Source organism: Myxocyprinus asiaticus, chromosome 29 (genome assembly GCF_019703515.2).
Source record: "Myxocyprinus asiaticus isolate MX2 ecotype Aquarium Trade chromosome 29, UBuf_Myxa_2, whole genome shotgun sequence".
Classification (NCBI taxonomy): domain Eukaryota; kingdom Metazoa; phylum Chordata; class Actinopteri; order Cypriniformes; family Catostomidae; genus Myxocyprinus; species Myxocyprinus asiaticus.
Window position 1 is genome coordinate 38,813,936 of NC_059372.1, and position 23,759 is coordinate 38,837,694.

A 23,759-nucleotide genomic window follows, 5' to 3' on the forward strand; every position below is an offset into this window, starting at 1 on the left:
TTTTCAATGTCACCAAATATTTACTGACTTTTGTTAATTAATTATTAAAGTTATATTGTGCATCCCCATATTGGGATGTGATCAAATAACTAAAATAACTGAAAATATAACTAGAAAAGCATAACTTTGAATTGTTTGAGTGTGTTTTGATTAAAAATTCTGGTTGCATGTGATTGGAGATCAGTTTCAGGTCTGTTGAAAACCTATTTCATTGCTAAACTGTCAATCTGAATTTGTGGTAGAACAAGAAACTGGGACACTTTACTGTTTGTATCAATCCGCTTGTGTCTGTAGCATTCCAAACTAATGTGTAAAGGCCAAAGAATACTTTGGTTATCAACACTGATGATCGCTCCGTGCACATTATGTGCAGGGTTACTTTTCAAATGTATTCCACTACAGATTACAGAATACATGCTGTAAAATGTAATTTGTAACGTATTCTGTTAGATTACTCAAGGTCAGTAACGTAATCTAAATACTTTGGATTACTTCTTCAGCACTGGTAGATTTTTTCACTTGTTTTGACTATAAAAACTCAGTAAGATAAAATACACATGTTAAAAATACATTCTCTGAAAAACCTAAATATCTTATGCAGTGTTGATTCTAAACAAGATAAACCAAATTGATCTAGTTTCTAAGAATTTTTTGGATATTTTTACAGAAAATCAATATAACAATTCTCATCAAGAATACGATTTTTGCCCTAATATCAAAGGCATTACTATAGGAAAAAAAAAATTCTTTAACGTGGATTTTCTTGATAAAAAAATATGATCATGCCTGGTAACATGTACATGTAAAATGGTAAGAAATTTTGTAAAAAAAATTTTAAAAAAGCATTTTAGCTCAGCATAAAGCTAAATGATCACATGATAATTCACACAAGGTTTATTTCTGCTGCTTAATTAGCCAAACTTAATTCAAACTTACTTCTCTTTCTGTTCGTATGAATGTAACACATCTTAAGAAAGTGTTTCACCGCTGTTTGGACTGCATAATTTATATGGATAAATGTTTTTCAGTTAAATAGTCTAAACATTAATTGAAACAAATGACAATAAATTGCAAATCAATCTCTTCAGTAATCAAAATACTTTTTGAATGTAACTGTATTTGGATTACCAACGATTTAAATTGTAACTGTAGTGGAATACGGTCACTAATATTTTGCATTTTAAAAAAGGGTAATCCCGTTACATGTATTCCATTACTCTCTAAACCTGATTATGCGTGACGCATATTTCATGATCAGCACAGTCTGCATGGACTGTCTGTGTGCAGTCTAGATTTTCATGACACGAGTCCTCTTCTGCATGTACTGTAAGTGTATCACAAATCAGTTAAAGTGTGCATGCGCTGAATGCAACACAGTCGACCGTTCTGATATGGAATGCAGAAAAATGTATACAAGTATACAAAGCTGCCTTAAATTCAGTGCAGATGTGTAAGAGTAGCTAGATGTGTGAATAATAATTTATACATGTGACATTAAAGATTTGTGCCAGCATGTGGCAGAAAAAGACTCTTGTGTGTCTTGTGTGTGTTATGAGCAAAATGAGCTGACGTTGACAAAATGTGTCAGTGCACAAATTACTTTGAAGTCATTGGAATTGTCTCTCACTCCATGATCGCTTGGATTACTTCTACACTATAGCTGAGAAATAGAGTTAAAGTAACAGCTTCAGCATTACTGCCGATCACAGCAGAGAGTTGCGACAGATGGAGTAAGACACTCAGGGTGCCTACCTGATACAAGTTTCCAAGTTGGTAGATAACTTAACTTTTAACATGGTGGAGGAGAGAATGCTTTCTGTGTCAGTGTCAAAATAAGAGTTCCACAAGAAATATACAAGAAAGAAACTATGTTTTCTCTCCGACAACAAAACACTTGAACATGTGTGAAATACTTCTAGGATAATTCATATAGCACGTATGGCAGCATTACTCCACAATCGGAGTGGATTACTATTACACTACAGTTGAGGAATAGAGTTAATCTAATAGCTTCATTACTGTTTATCACTGGAACAGACGTAGGTACACATGCTCAGTTGCTCTCTCTCTCGCTCTCTCTCTCTCTCTCACACACACACGTCCTTGTTACTCCAATTACTTGTTAGAAACAGCCCAAGCTGTTTTTACTAGTTTTAAAGTGATGTTTTCGAATTAGTAACGGAGGTTTGGGCGCATCTTTCTTACAATCAGTGGCAGATTGTGTGGTGTAAAAAAGTAGTTCCAAAAATTCCAGAAATCTACACCCCTGCAGGTAGGTGTTTTCTTTACTCTCAGTGGAGTTTTTAATCAAATAAAATTCTTACAGTGCTTGCAATTGCTTTATATTCCTTAAACATTCTGGTTAGGATTTGTTCCTTAACCCAAAGTATTCCACCTCTGCAATTAATTAAGCAGTCATGTACTGTACCTTTTCTTGATTATTGCAGTCCAAAATGACTGAATTTTTTGCATCAATATGGTGTTTGTTGTGTTGTTTTGACAGTAAAATCCACAAATAATCATAGTATGCAGGTAAGTGCAATTATCTGTAAATGTTTTAGTGCATAATAATTAAATATGCAGTTAGCAGGCAAAAAAATAAATGAATTAATAAATATACACAAAAATACCATACATTTAAAAGGTGAAACCCGTGTAATTGGTCAATGATATGAATCAGTTCAATAACAGACTTTTAATTATTTTTTATTACAATTTTATGCCTACGAGGGCAACAGTGCATTAGGTGAGCATTCCAAATGAACTCTGAACCGCACTGCAGACCACACTCAGTATTTCAGCTGATATACCCATGTCCCAGCTAATACTGGATAGTTGGCAACTATATGATAGATGATAGAATGGGGGCTGTGCAGTTGGATATGTCTCGACTGCTTCAAGATTTTTGAACAATTGTTTTGCTGCTGTCAGACATGAAGAAAAGTGGTCGAAATACCTCAGATTCGTGGTTTATGTGAATTTTTTTTGGAGATTATACAAAATTGCAAGATACAGCAAATAATGCGCAGAGTGGTTAAATCTACCATGTTTTGCAAAATCCTGGAGGGACTGATTAAGGCTGAACTGCATTGTACAGACTCCATTCATACTTTGGTATATAGATAATTTGAGCTTTAAATTAGCTTTTTTTTTTCTTTTTTGTGTGTAAATTTTATTAAAAATAAATAAATAATAATAAAAATAAAAAAAAACGATGATTAAAGTTTGAAAATCTGCCATATGCATAGCCAACAAGAGATCTGAGGGGAAAATTCACAAAGAATGGAATGAATTGCACAAATCATCATTATTTGCATGTGCTCTCTGCACTGCTGTAGCGCCTGGTTCACTTAAGGAATTATGCAGATCAGCCAGTGGCACAAACACGGCCACAAAATCTGAGCTGAACACAATTTTGTATGGTACAATTCCAATCTTGCGGGCTGGTTTTAAGTCATATATTGTGGAAGACTACCACAATCTGGCACACTCTGCTAGCACTGTAAAGCACAGTGATCCAGCCATCATCTCTTTAAAATACCGAAGATGCACTTGACTACACTGTACATTTGGCATATGCTCAGTTATAATGCTCTTCTCCATCATTTGATTATAATTTGATGAATCATTTCTGCCAACTGCACAAATATCTTTATTAAATAAAATTATTTTTACCCTTCTTTCCTGCTTAAACTTATTTAGATCTGCTGCATATTTTGACTGCTGCCTCCTTTTTTTTTAAACCTTTCACACATACAGTGTACAAACTGCAAAATGTTGGTCCATTAAAAAAAAATATAAATAAAAATAAAAATAAAAATAAAATATATATGTATTTATTTATTTTATCCTGTCTTTGAAAGCCTTTGATGCTGGCTCTGTCATTGGAAAACTGTGATTCTCAGCTTTGCAGTGATGTATAATACTTCAGTTGTTGAGAACATATTTAGCAGTGGACTTGTTTATCATGCTTTTTCTGGACATCTGAGACATAACATTGGATTAAGTACCAAAGCAAGCTCACAGACAAGTAAAAAATTGTTTGTTTTTTAAGAAAACAGCCTAAGGTAAGAGCTGATATAGAGTTTGTGGCTACTTGGGGCTTGCAGAAGAAGAAATTAGAACAGACATGAGACATTTGTCTTTGTCATCATAAAAAGATTATATTTTGCTTTGTGATTCTCAATAATCATTCAAATAATGGTGTTTGAGCAACAAAATTGCCAAACATAACTGCATAGTCACATTCCTGAGAACGAGAGCTTTCATTTAATACACAATTTGTCTATTTTAGTGCTATTGAAAAGCTTTTATTTTTGTATTTATATACTTACATTACCATAGGGTGGCGCTTATTTGTGACATGGAGGTTTTCAGGTCTTATTTTGTTTTTATGTAAAATAGTCAGCGCAAAAGTGATGGAGTTCTGTGCAATGTTCGGATTCTCACCTTTAAATGGTACCACAAACGACTATTTATGTGAACATCTGGCTCTGCCCAGGGACCCTCTGGCAGGTCTGAAGAGTAGTGCAGAGCTGAAGAGGTTAATAGGGCAATGTGGATTTACCTGGGCAAATAGCACAGACTTTAAATAAATAATTATTTTAAAGTCTTAGCATAATGTCAGCGACAAAGAAGCTCTGATGTGGCATTTAATTTACACAGAACCAATGCCTAAAACCTAAGCTACCTTTTGCTACCTTGCAAGCACTGCTGTTCGCTTCAGGAAATACAAATCTAGTATATTTATCACTTATATTAATCCTCATATAACAGTAGAGAAAACATTGAAGACCCTCATTCAGTTTGTCCTGTAATTTTGCACCCGACATCCCTGATCATTTACAATTGGATATTAATTTTATTTTATTACAAGTTCTCATACAGCATCTTATTGTCATATTAAAAAACAAATAAAAACACTATATTTCCACACAAACAGTTGCCACCTTCCTATCAAGTCAGGTCTGGAGATGATTGCTAGGTGGTTGAACCTGTGTCCAGATTTCTGAGCATTGCAGGATGAAAGTCATTCTCTGGGATCGAGATTGCATCCAGTTCAGCCGAGGTCGTAAATTTGTCTTCATCCGCATAACAGTGTGGCTCATAAACATCAAGCTCCTTGTCACTAGTTTGGAGAGCCAGCAGTCTCTACAGAGATAAATACAAAAAAAAGTGAAAGGTGCCTTAAAAAAAATTCACCATTCCTTTTGCTTCACACACACTACCAGCCAAAATTTTGGATAGACTTGAATTGACTGAATTTATGTTTCTTATTACCTTTAACCCTTTCGCACATATGATCTGACACAGATTCGCACATAGTGTGATTACACTAGGCTGGGCTCAGAGGCGTACAATCAAACTGGTGCGATCTGCATTCATGCTGCTGTTTACCAGCAAAAGAGGGATTGAAGTGGTTGTCATAATGAACCAGCTGCTCAAATAGTCTTTTCAACATCACAATATCTTTATTTTTTGTGTTACAAACATTTAAACAGTAACTAAATAAAAGTTTAAAGCTGTTACCGTCAGAGCTGACATCAAGTTTTCTGACATCAAGCAAAAAATGTGTAAAGTGGTTAGTCTACTCAAGCCTTCTCCTGTTCCACCCGTCACACATTCTTACCACTTCCAGCACTAAAAGTGGAAGGGATAGGTTTTTAGAACATTCTATGCTTATCAAACTCAGAATCCCATGCTGCATTGTGATTTAAACAATATGGCCACACACACAGTCTGCAATAGCGTTCCCCTTCTGTCACTCACTCGACGTTGTGTCGATGTAGTGACACTAGGTGTCGCTCTTGAGAGCCCCGAACACCTCTATTCTTTTGAGAAAAGTCCAATGAGAATTGGCGAGTGGAATTTACATGCCACTCCCCCGGACATACGGGTATAAAAGGAGATGGAATGCCCACTCTCATTCAGATTTTTTCTTCGGAGCCGAGCGGTTGTACTATCAGCGAGCTGAATACTACTGCTGTTCCATTCACCTCTTGCGAAGCGTATGCTGTTGGGTATACGGTGCATTTCCAGTGGATTTCTCTCCTTCTGCACGACGAGTGCAGATTTTGCCCCTGGGCGCTTCGACAGTGTTATAAGAGTGTATATTCCTGCTAAAGAGTATATTTTCTCTATTAGAGCACACACATTGACGTTGAACGTCTTTTTAAAGATGGGTCTTTATAAAGATGCCTTTCCGTCTTTGTGTGATTCCTCGAAGCGGTCGTTATCTCTCCACCTCCAATGGCCACGGGTGCTGCCTCACGTGTCTGGGCAGCGATCACACTGAGGCAGCTTTTCTGGATGGTTCATGTTCTCATTGCAAGAATATGACCATGGCAATGTTGCGGTCATGGCTTTCCTTCTTCTGAAGCGGGAAAGCCACTCTAGCCGCCCCCCGTGCTGCGCCTTCTTCCCACGGGTATGAGGTCGGCCCGGCTGGTACTGGAGGTGATTTGGGGAGTTCAATGGACGCGGTCTCACCTCCCGTTCCCCAGCGCGCTCGTTTGCTCCCGTCCAGTTTCGAAATGAGACCAGCCCGCCTCATGGCCAGCTTGACGTCTCTTTCAGGGCCTGCGAGCAGGATGATCTTCGATCGCTGCATTGGAGAGCGCACTGGTGATGTCGGATGCTGAGGACTCGGCTGGGCTGCCACCTTCGGGTCTGTCCGCCCAGTCAGAGGCTGATGCAGAGCTGACCGCCATGCTTGCCCAGGCCGCTGCGAGTATCGAGTTGGACTGGAACCCTCCACCCTCCCCTGAGCGCTTGCGGCTTGATGATTGGTTCCTGGGTTTGGGGCGCCGTTCACGGCCACGCCCCGGTTCCTTTCTTCCTGGAGGTGCACAACGAACTGACGAGGTCGTGGAGGGCACCTTTCGCTGCCCGAAACAGACATCCGGATTCGTCCGCTCTCACTATCCTCGTTGGCGGGGCGGTCCACATGTACACGGAGGTCCCTCAGGTGGATAAGGCAGTTGCGATGCACCTGTGCCCGCGAAATGCCGCCACCTGGCGGGATCGTCCAGCGCTCCCCTCCAGAGCCTGTAGGACTATGTCGTCTCTGGCGACCAAAGCCTACAGTGCCGCTGGAAAGGCCACCTCCGCCCTGCATGCCATGGCCCTCCTGCAGGTACACCAGACCAAGGCACTAAAAGAAATGCACGTAGGTAGTCCTGATCCTGATGTGCTGCAGGAGCTGCGCTCGGTGACCGCCCTCACCCTCTGGGCGACGAAGGTCATGGCGTGAGCACTCAGGCAGGCGATGTCCACCTGTGGTCCAGGAGCACCACATGTGGCTGAATCTGGTTGAAATGAGGGACACCGACAAAGCACGCTTTCTCAACGTGGCCATCTCCCAGATTGGACTTTTCGGCGACACCGCTGAGGACTTCGCCCAGCAGTTCTCGGCGGTGAAGAAGCAGACAGAGGCCATCCAGCACATCTTGCCCCGGCGCGGCTCAAGATCCCACACCCCATCTGCTCGCTGAGGGCATCCCAGGAAGGAAGATGATGCCCCCAGTCTCTCAGGCCAGCACGAGGCCCCGTAAGGCTCCTAAGTGCCCCTGAGACAGACGACCCGGGGAGCGAGACATCCACTACGGAGCTGGTATCCAGACCACTCCATACCCCAGTGGAGGGCCGGGAGGTAAATCTTTTGTTTCCTTCTCTTTTTTGTTTGCCAAATTGTCAAAAAAAGATCGGTTTCCTCACTCCCTGGGTTAAATAATCGGTGTTCACAACCCCCGTTGTCCCAGTGACCAGACACCGAGCACTCGCAGCCAGGGCCCCGTGAACGTGGTCCCCCCGCTTTCGCGTGCCCAGCTGCGCTATGCCTACGGCCATCCGGTTGTGACGACTCTAGAGGACAACCCAAGAGGTCCTCCTCCTCAGTCGCTAACCTGCTCTATGCCGGATACGCAGAGCAAGGTAAGTGCTTCGAGGTCCCCCTCAATGCAGCCACCTTGGCACGAAGCAACGCTTCTCGAAATAGCGTCACCTACTCCTCCCTGCTGCGAGGCCCCACCTCCAGGTATGTCAGACGCGATTGTCCCTTTAGTGCCCCTCGTCCCAGCTTGGACACGTGGCTAATGCTTTCCAACCCATCATGGTGGCTGACCAGAACCATACGACTTGGCTACGCAATTCAGTTCGCCTGGCGCCCGCCCCGGTTCAGCGCCGTCCACTTCACTTCAGTGCAGGGCGAGAACGCCACCACCCTGCGTGCGGAGATCGCGACCCTTCTTCACAATGGCGCGATAGAGCCTGTCCCTCCAGCTGAAATGGGGGAACTGTTCTACAGCCTTTACTTCATCATACCACCCAATCTTGGACCTGCGAGTTCTGAACCGGGCCTTACACAGACTCCCGTTCAAGATGCTAACTCAGAAACACATTTTGACGTGCGTCCGGCATCAAGATTGGTTCGCGGCTGTAGACCTGAAGGATGCGTACTTTCACATCTCGGTTTTACCTCGACACAGTCCCTTCCTATGGTTTGATTTCGATGGCCGGGTGTATCAGTACAAGGTCCTCCCCTTCGGCCTCTCCCTGTCCCATTGTGTCTTCATGAAATTCGCAGAGGCAGCTCTTGTCCCGTTAAGGGAAGTGGGCGTCCGCATACTCAACTACCTTGATGACTGGCTGATTCTAGCACACTCTCGAGAGTTGCTGTATGCGCACAGGGACCTGGTGCTCAGGCACCTCAGCCGTCTAAGGCTTCGGGTCAACTGGGAAAAGAGCAAGCTCTCCCTGGTTCAGAACATCTCTTTTCTCGGCATGGAGTTAGACTCAGTCACAATGATAGCACGCCTCACAAGCGAGCGTGCGCAGTCGGTGCTGAACTGCCTGAAGTCATTCAGGTGGAGGACAGTGGTTCCACTGAAACACTTTCAGAGGCTCCTGGGGCATATGGCTTCCTTGGCGGCGGTCACGCCACTCGGGTTGATGCATATGAGACCGCTTCAGCACTCGCTTCAGACTTGAGCCCGAGATGGGCATGGCGCCCAACGTCGAGTGAGTGACAGAAGGGGAACATCTTGGTTACTGTCGTAACCTCCGTTCCCTGATTGAGGGAACGAGACGTTGTGTCCCTCTTGCCACAACGCTGTACTAGCCGCTGAAATGGCCGGACCTTGTCTCGGCTCCTCAGCACAAAACCTGAATGAGAGTGGGCATTCCCTCTCTTTTTATACCCATATGTCCGGGGGAGTGGCATGCAAATTCCACTCGCCAATTCTCATTGGCCTTTTCTCAAAAGAATAGAGGTGTTCGCTCTCAAGAGCGACCCCTAGTGTCACTACATCGACACAACGTCTCGTTCCCTCCATCAGGGAACAGAGGTTACGACAGTAACCAAGATGTTCTCAATCATAATAAATCATCATCATAAACATCTAAAAATACAATTATTTTTTTGATAACATATAATCTGTCCTCCAATGCATCTGCTGTGAAGTGTAAGGTAAGATTTATTTTTATCTAAATGCTCATGCTTAAGGTGTGCCCAAACTTTTGACTGGTAGTGTACGTTGGCAAAGTCACAAAAATATAACTTTGGGACATATAATCACCTGGTTGATGAGAACCAAGAGGTTTTCCCTTAGCTAAGGATTATTGGCATTTTGGGAAGAGACACTCCTAAAACTTGATCTCATACTTGATGGCTGGATGAAAACAGCACAGATGGAGTGAGAAAGGCTGTGATGAGCATATGGTGTAACAAAAGTTTATTACTGTCATTGTATTGTTACCTGAACATTTCTAATTCCTCTGTATGAACTTCTTGTGGAACTCTGAAAGATGCACAAGAAAATGACTAAAGTATGTACCAAAAACCAATTAAAACTATTTTTGTAGCCACAAAGGAAGTACATACTCACCCTGCGTATTGACCTTTGGAATGTCTGGTCAGTGCGGACTTGCATTTGAACCTGTGAAACAGCCTGTTGTCCTTTACACACAACCTGGATATTCTGAAAATTATCATTATTATCAGTGTTACTGTGGTTACTGCAATCTGAGTATTTTTATTAATAAAAGTAGTGTGATACATTACATTTTAAATGCTCAGATTACAGTTGCTGATTTAAAAAGAAATTTTTTTTTTAAGTGCATTACTTGGGTTTCACAATTTCTATAATAATACTATTTATGCAGAATACATGTAAAACATGAATTATGTTCATATGTATGTCTGTTTGCTTTCTGTGACAGTTGAAGGGCGTACGCTCCCTAACAGTCTTTGTAAGGGAAAAATATGAGGTGCTGAGTTTATGACTTGAACAAGGAGGAAACACTTTAAAGTAATTGGATTACTTTTTGAAAAAGTCATCAGTAAAGTAATCTGATTACAATTTTTAGAGAAGTAATTAGTTGAGTAGATATGTTGAGTATATTACTTTTTTTTGAGTAACTTACAGATCAGTAATTAGTGTTATTTGCAAACTTGGTAAATGTCCCCTATTTCTAACAATATTTATGAGGGACATTCAGAAATAAATTGAGAATGCTTTTTAAATTCCAACTGAATTTCTAAACTTTAACTGAGGTTGAAAATGTAGGGTTTAATTGAGGATACAGAGTTGTAATTCTAATTTAAATTCACAGAAATTAATATAACCACTGTAAATGTAGTTGTAAATACATTTCATTGTTTAGTATGACTCACCCATAAACGCATTATCATACAACATACCAAACTGGGTATTTATATAAAAAAAAATTATATTAGTAAACAATGTTTAAAATACCATCTATTAGGGGTTACACAGACTAGTCGACTTTAACTAATGTAGTCGACACTGTCAGCCTAATATCGACTAGTCACTTTTCACATGATTTAAAAAATGCAGGTTTCCATAATGTAGGATGGCAAGGGAAGACTGTAACCTCCGATATACAGTATGCAGGTTAGGGTTAGGGTTAAACTGCACACAATCCAACAGCAACCTATAGGACCCCAGGCACAGCCTAGCCCGCTATCTAATACTTGATGACATGTAGCTAAATTGCTACTTTTTTATTACATATAATTAGCTAAAACCCATTGCATTGTAGCGAACATAGATCAATCTACTGTATACTGAAATTTAATGGGTAGGGGAGTGCAATTCTGCCCCACCCAGTGGGGAGATGATGACGTCGTGACTAGTCAAATTCAACTCGACCAAACAAATTATTTTTCTAATTTCTTTACATTGTGATTCAGTAAATTCCTCCCTGTCACTCCAATTCAACAACCACTGGTGCGTGGCCAATTCAGTTCAAGTTACAACTCCCTTATATCTGTAAAAGTATACTCACTAGAGTTTTTTAAGGAGTTTCTTGCAACCCTGCTATTTATTAATATCATAAGTACTTTTTGTTGAGCTTAAGAAATGTTGCTGTCATGCTATTTATAACAGAATTGATCTTTATCTAGGTTCCAGACTTCAAATGTATGCACAAATTGGTATGAAAGAATTTTCCAGAAACTTTGTTTTGCCTTCATGCTAAGCTTGCCAAAAGTGCAAACCTAAGAAATTAATATGAATACGAAAAATATTTTTCCTTAACATAAGAGTTGAATTTACGTAACTTACAGTTGATGGTATGCTCTGTACTGCATTTGCTTGGCTAGAGACTTTGACAGTGTTCTGTTCTTTGGAATAATCAGTCTGATTGACATTTACACCAGCAGGCACCTTTGTGAAGAGATTGTGATATAGAAAGTCATCCTGTACTTGCCAAGGCAACAGTGGGTGTTGTATAGAAATAAGTCACAAATTCTAACATTACTGACAAACGGCTACTCTCAGTTATGTGATGTAATTACCATGCAATCTGTTCCAGGATTTTCAGTATTCGTTGTGACCAGATATCCAAGGCCCTCATCCATCAAAATCATTTTTTTCTCCGTCTTGCAGGAGATCAGCAAAGCCATTAAGAACATTGCTGAAAAGAAGAGATCATTTCTTTTAACCTTCGATATATGTACATACAGTGGGGTCCAAAAGTCCAGTGGTGAAAATTATTCTATTTTGAATTGTTTCTATTTTAATGAATAAATATAAAGTTGTGCTCAAAAGTTTGCATACCCTTGGAGAATTGGTAATATATGTACCATTTTTAAAGAAAACATGAGTGAACAGACAAAACACATTTCTTTTATTTCTTATGGGATTCATATTCAACTGTCGGTTATAACAGAATGGCACAATCATAAAACAAAAACATCAGTGAGCCACCACCATGCTTCACAGTGGGGATGGTATTCTTTTCACTATAGGCCTTGTTGACCCCTCTCCAAACATAGCGCTTATGGTTGTGACCATAAAGCTCTATTTTGGTCTTGTCACTCCAAATTACAGTGTGCCAGAAGCTGTGAGGTGTATCAAGGTGTTGTCGGGCATATTGTAACTTGGCTTTTTTGTGGCATTGGCGCAGTAAAGGCTTCTTTCTGGCAACTCGACCATGCAGCTCATTTTTGTTCAAGTATCATCATATTGTGCTCCTTGAAACAACCACACCGTCTTTTTCCAGAGCAGCCTGTATTTCTCCTGAGGTTACTTGTGGGTTTTTCTTTGTATCCCGAACAATTCTTCTGGCAGTTGTGGCTGAAATCTTTCTTGGTCTACCTGACCTTGGCTTGGTATCAAGAGATCCCCGAATTTTCCACTTCTTAATAAGTGATTGAACAGTACTGACTGGCATTTTCAAGGCTTTGGATATCTTTTTATATCCTTTTCCATCTTTATAAAGTTCCATTACCTTGTTACACAGGTCTTTTGACACTTTTTTCTGCTCCCCATGGCTCAGTATCTAGCCTGCTCAGTGCATCCACGTGAGAGCTAACAAACTCATTGAATATTTATACACTAATTGCAATTTAAAAAATTGTTGATCTGTAACAAGGTCAAATATTCAAGGGTATGTAAACTTTTGATCAGAGCCATTTGGGTGATTTCTGTTATCATTATGATTTAAAAAGGAGTCAAACAACTGTGTGGTAATAAATGGCTTCATATGAGCACTATCCTTAAATAAAATACAAAATCAATGCCAAAATTTCACAATTTCTGCCAGGGTATGCAAATTTTGATATGAACTGTATATATACATATTATATCAGAATAACAATTTGAGTGAAAATTGGTACTGAAATGTACATGCATTTTAGAATTTTGTATTATTTGGCATGTCACTATTTTGATTTAAAGTACTATACACCAGCACATACCGGGCTGGCGCGTGACAAATTGATGCCCTTGTTTCTGGTGTCCCCCGAGTGAAAGATGGTGCCATCCTTGGCAGTTGGTGCCCTACATAAATATGCGTATAAGAAGCGGTGGTACTGAACACATACCTGCATATAACTTAAAAGCTACTAAACATTCACTGAATGCCACAAAACACCAGTTTTGATTGCATGGAGTCTTTAATGACAGCACTAGGGGTGTAACGATCCATCTATCTGGATCGATGCATCGATCAAATAGCCAATGATTGTCAATGTTTGAATACAAACATAGATGTATATATTTTTAAGATGCACAGTTATTTTGACACTCTCATGCCAGCCACGTCCGTATGCATTTCTTTCAGGAGATGGAGCAACCTTATGATATTCATCTAGCTTTATGAGTGCTCAATATACTTATCATTTGGGACACGGATGTACGCGGGAATGTTGCAATGTTGAATGTTCCTGAAGTTGCGCTCTGCTCTATCTGTGTGCATGCATCAACCAAGCTTCCTTCGAAATGTGAGCTCCTGTGACAGGATAGCATAGAGTGGCTCACATGTACGATTAAAGTGGGCTTCCCTCGATATCATGGCACATATGACCCATTTGAATTCCACATGAGAATTTTCTATTTTTAACCGCCATGGAGCAATTCTCCAGTTTACTTCATTCCACAAGGCATGAAGTGAGCTGTCATTACATGATTGGTGATCACTTGTGTGTGATCTCTCAGATTTTGAGGTATCATATCATGATGAAATTTGTGATTTACACCCCTAGCATGCACTCAAGCTGTCAAAGACTCTACAAGTTTGTGCAAAACCTGATGATCCATGTTATCCAGCATGACTTGAGAATGTTTCGTGTGACCTGTTTTGCGTACTGGTGCATACTGGCCAGCAGGACTGGAGAGAACCGCCAATTAAAATATTTTTAATTTAATTTTTTTGCAATATTTGCCAGTTAAAAACAATGTTTAAAACATTGAAATACGACATAATAATCTGGACATAAATTGTTTGCAGGCTACTTTTATCCAAGAGTTATCAGAGTTGTATTCTTTTTAATTGGCCTAATCAATCTTACCTTGAATATCAAGAGCATTTTTCCAAGATGGTGCCATCCTACGGCAACATGGTGTTTCTCTTCTCACTACTTTGTGTGATCATTATATGTTTTTGTGTGGATTATGTTACGTGTGTGCTGTCATACACTCTGTTTTGCCACAATGACAGCATGGTAAACAGCGCAAATCAGATAAATTCCTGCCTTTCAATCATACTAATTTTCTCTCACAGCTTCCATTTCTGAAATTATTTTCGGGCTTGTTAAATCACTTTGCGGGTGCAATTCAATCCATTTACATTGGCACCACCCTTTATTTTGCACATCTTAAAGATGCAATCCTTTAAAAGACTATTTTGAACAGACATTTTTGTGTGTTTTTATACATGCAAACCTTTGGTAAATCAGGGCCTTAACATCTGAACTTGTTCAGACCACTCCGAAGAGTAAACAACAAGATTGTCCACGTAGCTGTACAGTTAGGAATGTCAGAGAAGATCCTGTTAACCAATGTGGGAGTATATCGCATTCCAAGCAGAATAACAGTATACTGGAGAAAGGTATCGGATGTAACAAATGCGGAGATTACAGAAGCACAATGTGTTAGTGAAATCTGCCAATATTCTTTTATTAGATCTAACTTACATATTTGGCAGAGCCTACATTGTGGATACAATCATACAAGGCAATTAAAAAGAATCTGGCACAGTAACAGTATTTACTCATCTACTGTATAACGGTAGAGAACCTGAATGTTCCATCTGGTTTGGGCACTAGAACACAAGAAGAACACCACAGGCTAATACATGGAACTGCACAACCATTCCCCAACAAATAATACACCTCTTGTTTCATTATTTACCTTTTTCGTAGCATTGAATATGGATGTTACTTAACTGGCCTGGCATCATTCACCTTAATATCACAAGATATTACAAGATAATCACTGGCTTCTTTTGGATCTCAAAAAGACCAACAATCTTCTCAGACAATGTAGACCCAGGAATGGGCAACAGAACCAATACATTGTCCCCTGAGTGGAAACTTCGAGACAGTTCCCTATCTGTCACTCACTTGACGTTGTGTCGATGTTGTGACACTAGGGGTCACTCTTGGGAGCCCGAGACACCTCTGGTCTTTGATAAAAGGCCAATGAAAATTGGCGAGTGGTATTTGCATGCCACTCCCCCGGACATACGGGTATAAAAGGAGCTGGTATTTAACCACTCATTCAGATTTTCTCTTTGGAGCCGAACGGTCATGGACACTGAGCTGAATTCCCACGACTGTTCATTCACCTCTGCTGGATCTTACGGCGCATTTCAGCGGCTTCTTCCCCCTCTGCACTGGTGCACTGCAGAGAATGCCCCTGGTCGCTTCGGCAGAAATAGAAGAGTATATTTCTCTAAAAGAGTATATTTCTCTAAAAGAGCGGCACACATGGAACGTCTTTTTAAAGATGCGTATTTCTAAAGATGCTTTTCCGATTGTGTGTTATTCCTGGTTGCGCTTGTTATCTCTCGCCTTCTGACGGTCACGATCACTGTCTTTTGTGTCTGGGTGCTACTCATGCTGAGACAGCATTCGTGGATGGTCATGTTCTCATTGCGAGGACATGTCCATGGCAACGTTGCGGTCGCGGCTCGCCTTCGTAAGAAACCAAGCCACCCCAGAGGCTCCCCGCCTCGGTCCTTTTACCCACGGGTATGAGGCCAGCACGGCTAGCACTGGGGCCGATTTGGGGACCCCAATGGGACTGCTGCTGCCGGGTATCCCCCCGCGGACCTCCCATTCCCCAGCACGCTCGTCTGCCCCGATCAGTCTTCTGGATGAGTCCGCCGGCTCGTCTCACGGTGAGTTTGACCTCTTATTCGGAGCCCGCGAAAGTGATGAGCTCTCGAGCACAGCATCGGAGAGCGGGCTCGTCCAGTCAGAAGCCTCAGCTGGGCTCCTCCCTTCGGGGACGATTGCCCAGTCACAGGCTGACGCGGAGATGATGACATGCTTTCCCAGGCAGCTGCGAACGTCGGCTAGAGTGGAACTCTCTGCTCTTCCCTGAACCCTTGCGGCTCGGTGATTGGTTCCTGGGCTTGCGGCGCTGCTCAAAGCCACGCCCCGCCCCCGTTCCTTTCTTCCTGGAAGTGCATGAAGAGCTGACAAGGTCATGGGAGGCACTTTTTACTGCCCGGTCCCGATCTTTTCAGCTTCCCCGCCCTCACTACCCTCGATGGTGGGGCGGCCAAGGGCTATTCAGCAATCCCCCGGTGGATAAAGGCGCTCGCGATGCACCTATGCCCGCAGAGTGCCGCCACCTGGTGTGGATGCCCAAAGCCCCCGTCCAAGGCCTGTAGGTTTACGTTGTCTCTGACGTCCAAGGCCTACGGTGCCGCTGGACAAGCCGCCTCCACCCTGCACGCCATGGCTCTCCTGCAAGTCCGCCAAGGCACTAAAGGAACTGCACGAGGGTAGTTCCGCCCCAGGATTGATGCAGGAACTGCGCTCGGCGACCGACCTCACTCTCGGGCGGACGATGGCCACACTAGTGGTCCAGGAGTGCCACCTTTGGCTCAACCTGGTCGAGATGGGCGAGGCCGACAAGACATGGTTCCTTGCTGCCCCCATTTCCCAGGCAGGCCTATTTGGCGACACCGTCGAGGACTTTGCCCAGCAGTTCTCGATGGTAGAGCAGTAGACGGATGCTAGCCGGCATATCCTGCCCCGGCATGGCTCAAGATCCCGCACCCCATCTACTCATCGCCAAGGGCGTCCCCCTGCGGTGACTGCACCGGCTCCGCCGCAGCCTGCCCCTTCGGCCCGGCCCCGGCGTGAAGCCCACCGCAGGAAGCAGACGCCACCCGTCTCACGGCCGCCCAGAACCCGTGAAAGGCTTCAAAGCGCCCTTGAGACAGGCGACCCAGGGACAACGAAACCTGCTGCTCTGGAGCTGGTAAGCAGATCTCTCCATCTTTTTGTTACCTTTTGCATTTAATTGTGCTGCTTGCCCAAGTGGCTGCAGTACTCAAGAGCTCAGCAAGAGCGGTTTCCTTGTTCCCTGGGTCACGTACCTGGTGTGCACGGCCATCATCACGACCACCTACCACCACTCTATTTGGCAGGTTTGGTGCTCCAGCGGTGGTCTCCTGCCCCTGAGCGCCCAGCTGTGGCACAAATCCACCCCCGATGTGACAGTCTCAACGAGTCACGAGGAGAGGCCTCTTCCTCCCCCGTCCCAGGCTGTTCCAGGGGTGGTCACAAGGAGCCAGGTAAGTGCTTCGATGTCCTTAGACTCAGCACGGCCACGACGTGGTGTGGCATCTTGAGCTCCGCCCCGCCACAAGGCCCTACCTGCCGGTATGTCCGATGATGTTGTCCCTTTGGTCCCCCTTGCACGGAACTTGGAAGCATGGCTTGCGCTTTCCAATCCATCGCGAGGGCTGGTCCGGACTGTCCGACTCGGCTACGTGATTCACTTCACCGGGCGTCCGCCCAGGTTCAGTGGTGCCCACTTCACCTTGGTGAAGGACGAAAATGCTGCTACCTTGCGCAGAGATCACTACCCTCCTACGGAAGGGTGCGATAGAACCTGTCCCTCCAGCCGAGATGAAGAAGGGGTCTTTCAGCCCCTACTTCATCATACCGAAAAAAGGCGGTGGGTTGCAGCCAATCTTGGACCTGTGAGTACTGAACTAGGCTTTACACAGACTCCCGTTCAAGATGCTGACGCAAAAACGCATTCTGGCAAGCATCCGGCATCAAGATTGGTTCGCTGCGGTAGACCTGAAGGATGCGTACTTCCACGTCTCGATCCTTCCTCGACACAGACCCTTACTGCGGTTTGATTCCGAGAGTCAGGCGTATCAGTACAAAGTCCTCCCTTTCGGCCTGTCCCTGTCTCCTCGCATCTTTACGAAGGTTGCAGAGGCTGCCCTTGCCCCGTTAAGGGAGGTGGGCATTCGCATTCTCAACTATCTCGACGACTGGCTAATCCTAGCTCATTCTCGAGATATGTTGTGTGCACACAGGGACCTGGTACTCTCACACCTCAGCCGACTAGGGCTTCGGGTCAACTGGGAAAAGAGCAAGCTCCTCCCGGTTCAGAGCATCTCTTTTCTCGATTTAGAGTTGGACTCAGTCTACTTGATGGCGCGCCTTACGAACAAGTGCGCCCAGTCAGTGCTGGCCTGTTTGAAGGCGTTCAAACAGAAAACAGCGGTTCCACTGAAACTTTTTCAGAGGCTCCTGGGGCATATGGCATCCTCGGCGGTGGCCACCCCGCTTCAGCACTGGCTCCAGACTCGAATTCCGAGATGGGCATGGCGCCACGGGACACGTTGCGTGGTCATCACGCCGGTCTGTCACCATCTTTTCAGCCCTTGCACAGACCTCTCGTTTCTATGGGCAGGCGTTCCTCTAGAACTGGTCTCCAGGCGCATCGTGGTCATGACAGACGCCTCCAAAACGGGCTGGGGCGCTTTTTGCAATGGGATGCAGCCGCCGGCCTCTGGACGGGTCCGCGACTGCATTGGCACATCAACTGCCTCGAGTTGTTGGCAATTCTGCTCGCCCTGTGGAGGTTTCGGCCGTTGATCCAGGGCAAGCACATGTTAGTTCAGACAGACAGCACGACAACGGTAGCATACGTCAACCGCCAAGGCGGTCTGCGCTCTCGTTGTATATCACAACTCGCCCGCCGTCTCCTCCTTTGGAGTCAGCAGCACTTTAAGTCGCTGCAAGCCACTCACATCCCAGGCAACCTCAACATTATAGCGGATGCGCTGTCACAACAGGTTACCCTCAGGGGAGAGTGGAGACTCCACCCTCAGTTGGTCCAGCTGACTTGGAGTCGATTCGACAGGCACAGGTGCACCTGTTCGCCTCCCAAGAATCCTCCCCACTTCCTGCTCTGGTACGCCCTGACTGAGACCCCCTCGGCATAAACGCACCGGCACACAGCTGGCCCCCTGGCATGCGCAAATATGCGTTTTCCCCCAGTGAGCCTACTTGCAAAGACCCTGTGCAAGGTCAGGGAGGACGAGGAGCAGGTCATCCTGGTAGCACCCTACTGGCCCGCCCAGGCATGGTTCTCGGACCTCACGCTCCTCGCGACAGCCCCCCCACTGGCGAATTCCTCTGAGGAAGGATCTTCTTTCTCAGGGATGGGGCACCATCTGGCCCAGACCTCTGGAATCTCCATGTCTGGCCCCTGGACGGAACGCGGAAGACCTAAGCGGTCTACCACCTATGGTGGTAGACACGATCACTCAGGCTAGGGCCCCCTCTATGAGGCGCCTGTATGCCTTTAAGTGGCGTCTGTTCACTAAGTGGTGTTCTTCCCATTGGGAAGACACCCAGAGATGCGCAGTCGGATCAGTGCTTTCCTTCCTGCAGGAAAGGTTGGAAGGGAGGCTGTCCCCTTCCACCTTGAAGGTGTACGTTGCCGCCACAGCAGCACACCACGACGCAGTCGACGGTAAGTCCTTAGGGAAGCACGACCTGATCATCAGGTTCCTAAGAGGCACCAGGAGGCTGAATCCCTCCAGACCGCACCTCGTTCCCTCATTGGACCTCTCTGTAGTTCTTCAGGGTCTACAGAGAGCCCCCTTTGAGCCTTTGCAGTCAGCCAAGCTTAAGGCACTCAAGACTGCCCTCCTGACTGCGCTCACTTCCATCAAAAGGGTAGGTGACCTGCAAGCGTTCTCTGTCAGCGAAACATGCCTGGAGTTCGGTCCGGATTACTCTCACGTGATCCTGAGACCCTGACCGGGCTATGTGCCCAAGGTTCCCACCACCCCTTTAGGGACCAGGTGGTGAACTTGCAAGCACTGCCCCAGGAGGAGGCAGACCCAGCCCTGTCGTCGCTGTGTCCGGTGTGCACTTTACGTATCTATTTGGATTGTACGCAGAGCTTTAGAATCTCTGAGCAGCTCTTTGTCTGCTTGGTGCACAGCGGAAAGGAAGCACTGTCTCCAAGCAGAGGATCGCCACTGGCACATTGACGCCATAACTATGGCATATGTTGCCCAGGACATGCTGGCCCCGGTAGGGCTACAAGCCCATTCTACCAGGGGTGTAGTGGCTCCCTGGGCCCTGGCCAGGGGTGCCTCTCTAACAGACATTTGAGCAGTGGGCTGGGTAACACCCAACACCTGTGAAAGGTTCTACAACCTCCGGGTGGAACCGGTTTCATCCCAGCTAGTGGCACGCAACACAAGCGGATAAGCCCGGGATAGCTGGCCAGGTGTATCGCTTGCACATAGCGCTTTCCACCTCCCTTGGAGCTGAAGACATGCGCCATTAATTCCCAGTAGTGTTCACAAGCTTTGTTCCCTGGTTGACTTCCTCCGAGCCCTGTGGCAGTCGAGTTTTCGGAGAGATTTGCTGCCGGCCCAGTACACGTGCTAACTAAGAGCCCTGCTCTGGGGTAGATGCTCCACATGTGGCAGTTTCCTGTAAGGCTAACCCCATGCGATTATATATCTTCCGCTAATTCGTTTCCCTGTTGGCAAACTGCATCTTCCTTGGGCAGAGCCCCCCTGCCCCAGTCTCCATGTTTGTAGTAACTCCTCCCCCATTGGGCAGGATCTACCTTGAAGACTCTCCACATGGTTGGAAAGTGATGTATTTTTCCACTTAAATATCCCCCCCTCTCTTTGGGCGAGGTGTGGTCTCCACTGTGTCTTTCCCTTGGGAGGGACACCCCCCGACAAGACCTAGCGGCCCAGTCGGATAATCCCCCTTCTTTTTTAGGGAGTGGAAAAAAAGAAGGGGAAAAGAGGCCACGACTGGGTTAAGCCTGTCTCTATCTTTTGGGTAGTCGACTTGTCCCCAGAAAGGGACGTTCGACACTCATAATTATGTTGGGGGAGGTTACGTGTCGACCTGGTGTGCTGGCTATGAGGCACACAGTAGTCTGCCCACCACACACCAGCAGTTCACATAATACAGTTCAGCCAATTGTGCCGTTTCGTATAGGGATCCCTAGTGTCACTACATCGACACAACGTCGAGTGAGTGACAGATAGGGAACGTCATGGTTACTTGTGTAACCTCTGTTCCCTGATGGAGGAAACAAGACGTTGTGTCCCTCCTGCCACAATGCTGAACTACCCGCTGAAATGGCCGGACCTTATATCGGCTCCTCAGCATAAAACCTGAATGAGTGGTTGCATACCAGCTCCTTTTATACCCGTATGTCCGGGGGAGTGGCATGCAAATACCACTCGCCAATTTTCACTGGCCTTTTATCAAAGACCAGAGGTGTCTCGGGCTCCCAAGAGTGACCCCTAGTGTCACTACATCGACACAACATCTCGTTCCCTCCATCAGGGAACGGAGGTTACACAAGTAACCATTACGTTTTCTTGTCATATCACTGTTTCATGCAATCTTGGGTGGACAACAAGGACCCTTTTGCCAAAGAGCAAGCAAGTAAAAGATGTTCACAAAATTTAGATATATAATCGGACAGAGTAGTCTGTGAACTGGACTCATCCAAAAGGAGCTGTTCTTTCAGTACCTTGAGAGGACCACAAAAGACAAGTTCAAAAGGGCTACAACCCAAATACTCTTGAACTGTCTCATGAATGGCAAACAGGGCAAACGAGACACAATCATCCCAGTCTTGACCAGACTCAAGGCAAAACTTTCGAAGCATAGACTTTAAAGTTTGGTGAAAATGTACCAGTGCACCTTGACTCTCAGGGTGGTATGCACTGGACACCTTGTGAGTGATACCTAGCATTTCCATAAAACTTTCAAAAAGGGTCTTCCAAACCTTTCGAATCAAGGAAATCTGACCTTTTTGTACTTAACATGGTCAATATCACAAATTTGCTTAAATTTGATTATTGACATAGAAATAGTGCAGAAACTTAAATATTTCTTATGATGTAGTTTTCCTCGTTTGTAAGTTGCTTTGGATAAAAGTTCCAAATGAATAAATATAAATGTAAAGGTAAATTTCTTATATCATAACATTTTGCATCATACCATTTTCAGAATCAAAAAAGTAAATTAAAAATAAAGGTTTAATGAAAAAATTTGGACTCTGGACTTTTGGACCTCTTTCTAGGTTGTAGTGATTTATTTGAAAAAAAATCAAAACTCTGAAAATCTATGTGCATTGCAACCTGTCTCTTCACATCATTTACATGAAATGCTACAATGGATTTATCACACTGCAATGATGCAAACACACAAAAAAGCTAGCTGATAAAAATAATATTTAAAAATTGTCACATGTGTTATTCAAAACAAAGCTATCACAGGTTTATACAGGTTTTCACAGCATATTTCTGTTATTTTAGGTGTGTCCCCAGTTACTAAATTTATTAAGTGTAGTTTTGAAAGACAACACAACACACCTTGAATTGATGGATAGAGGGACAGGTTTTAACAATTATGAAATTCTTGCAAAGCTTTATTACCCTTATAAGGCTGTGCTCGAAAATAATTAATTGTAAAATGTTTCATGTATTATTAGGGCTTAGGGTTATTCTGAAATAAAACATTTAAAAAATACAATTATACAAAATACAAAAATTCACAACAAATAAATTGCACAGACCTGGTAGCAGTTTATTTGCGTGCACATGTTTTAGTGGCAAAGTCACTCAAGGAATTGCATGGCACAATTCCAGTCATGTGGGTAAGTTCTGAGTGCTAGGTTATGGACTCTGCCGGGACTGTACATTATCACTCCAGTGCTGTGATCCAGCAACCTTAATTGAGGGCTCTTTGAAATGCTGAAAGTGTGCTCGACTACACTGCGCATCTGGATACATGCTTGGTTATGATGTTCATCTCAATCATTTGATTATCACTGGATGAATTGCTGCTGCCATGATTAATGATTAATTATTTATGCCAAGCAAGTAGCGCCGTTTTTTTATTTTTTTATTTATTTTTTTAATAAGGCACAATCTCTAATAAGTCTAATTTACATCTAAAGTATGTTTGTGCTGAAAAGAATGACAATGATGTAGTTTAAATACTTACAGAGCTGCGCTTTTTCAGCTCATAGCGCTATTTAACACGTTGTTAAGTTGGTTTGAAGGTGGTTAGTGTATAATACGCAGGTTTTTGTGCTGAGGTACAGCTCACAATGCAAAGTGCTGCAACTGTTTAGTGAATTTATTCCAATATATATTCCACAACTTACCTATGAGGACCAAAACTGCAATGACAAAGATCAAGGCAGCACCAGCACCTATCCGGGCCCCCGACACCATCGTGACATGGCAATTAGGATTACTGGAGCAGTCACACACTGTGACCGACAGGTTCTGTATGACATGACATCCCTGCTGGTCTGATATCTTGATCTGTAGAAGGTGATAGCCTGAATATACACTATTTTCTTTTACAAGGTTCACAGTTGTCCCTTTAATTGAGAGAGAGAGAGAGAGAGAGAGAGAGAGAGAGAGAGAGAAAGATGATAAAATTAGAGCCAATTCTTGCAATCTAC

The 23,759-nt window shown here is 44.2% G+C and overlaps 1 protein-coding gene across 4 annotated transcripts in view; it reads right to left on the minus strand.

Annotated features, from left to right (window-relative positions):
* Positions 1–2,434: 2,434 nt before the first annotated feature.
* Positions 2,435–23,759, minus strand: part of LOC127420030 (cadherin-like protein 26) — a 51,935-nt gene continuing 30,610 nt past the window's right edge. For 2 of the 4 annotated variants that reach the window (XM_051661961.1, XM_051661960.1), the window contains exons 11-16: positions 23,454–23,675; positions 11,819–11,937; positions 11,586–11,687; positions 9,885–9,977; positions 9,756–9,797; positions 2,435–5,151 (exon numbers count right to left, since the gene is read on the minus strand). In XM_051661961.1, coding sequence (XP_051517921.1) covers positions 4,981–5,151; positions 9,756–9,797; positions 9,885–9,977; positions 11,586–11,687; positions 11,819–11,937; positions 23,454–23,675 — 749 coding nt within the window. In that variant the 3' untranslated portion in view covers positions 2,435–4,980. Of the gene's footprint in view, positions 5,152–5,280; positions 5,390–5,529; positions 5,641–9,575; positions 9,669–9,755; positions 9,798–9,884; positions 9,978–11,585; positions 11,688–11,818; positions 11,938–23,453; positions 23,676–23,759 lie in introns of all 4 variants that reach the window. The other 2 variants (XR_007893766.1, XM_051661962.1) reach the window with 2 other exon arrangements.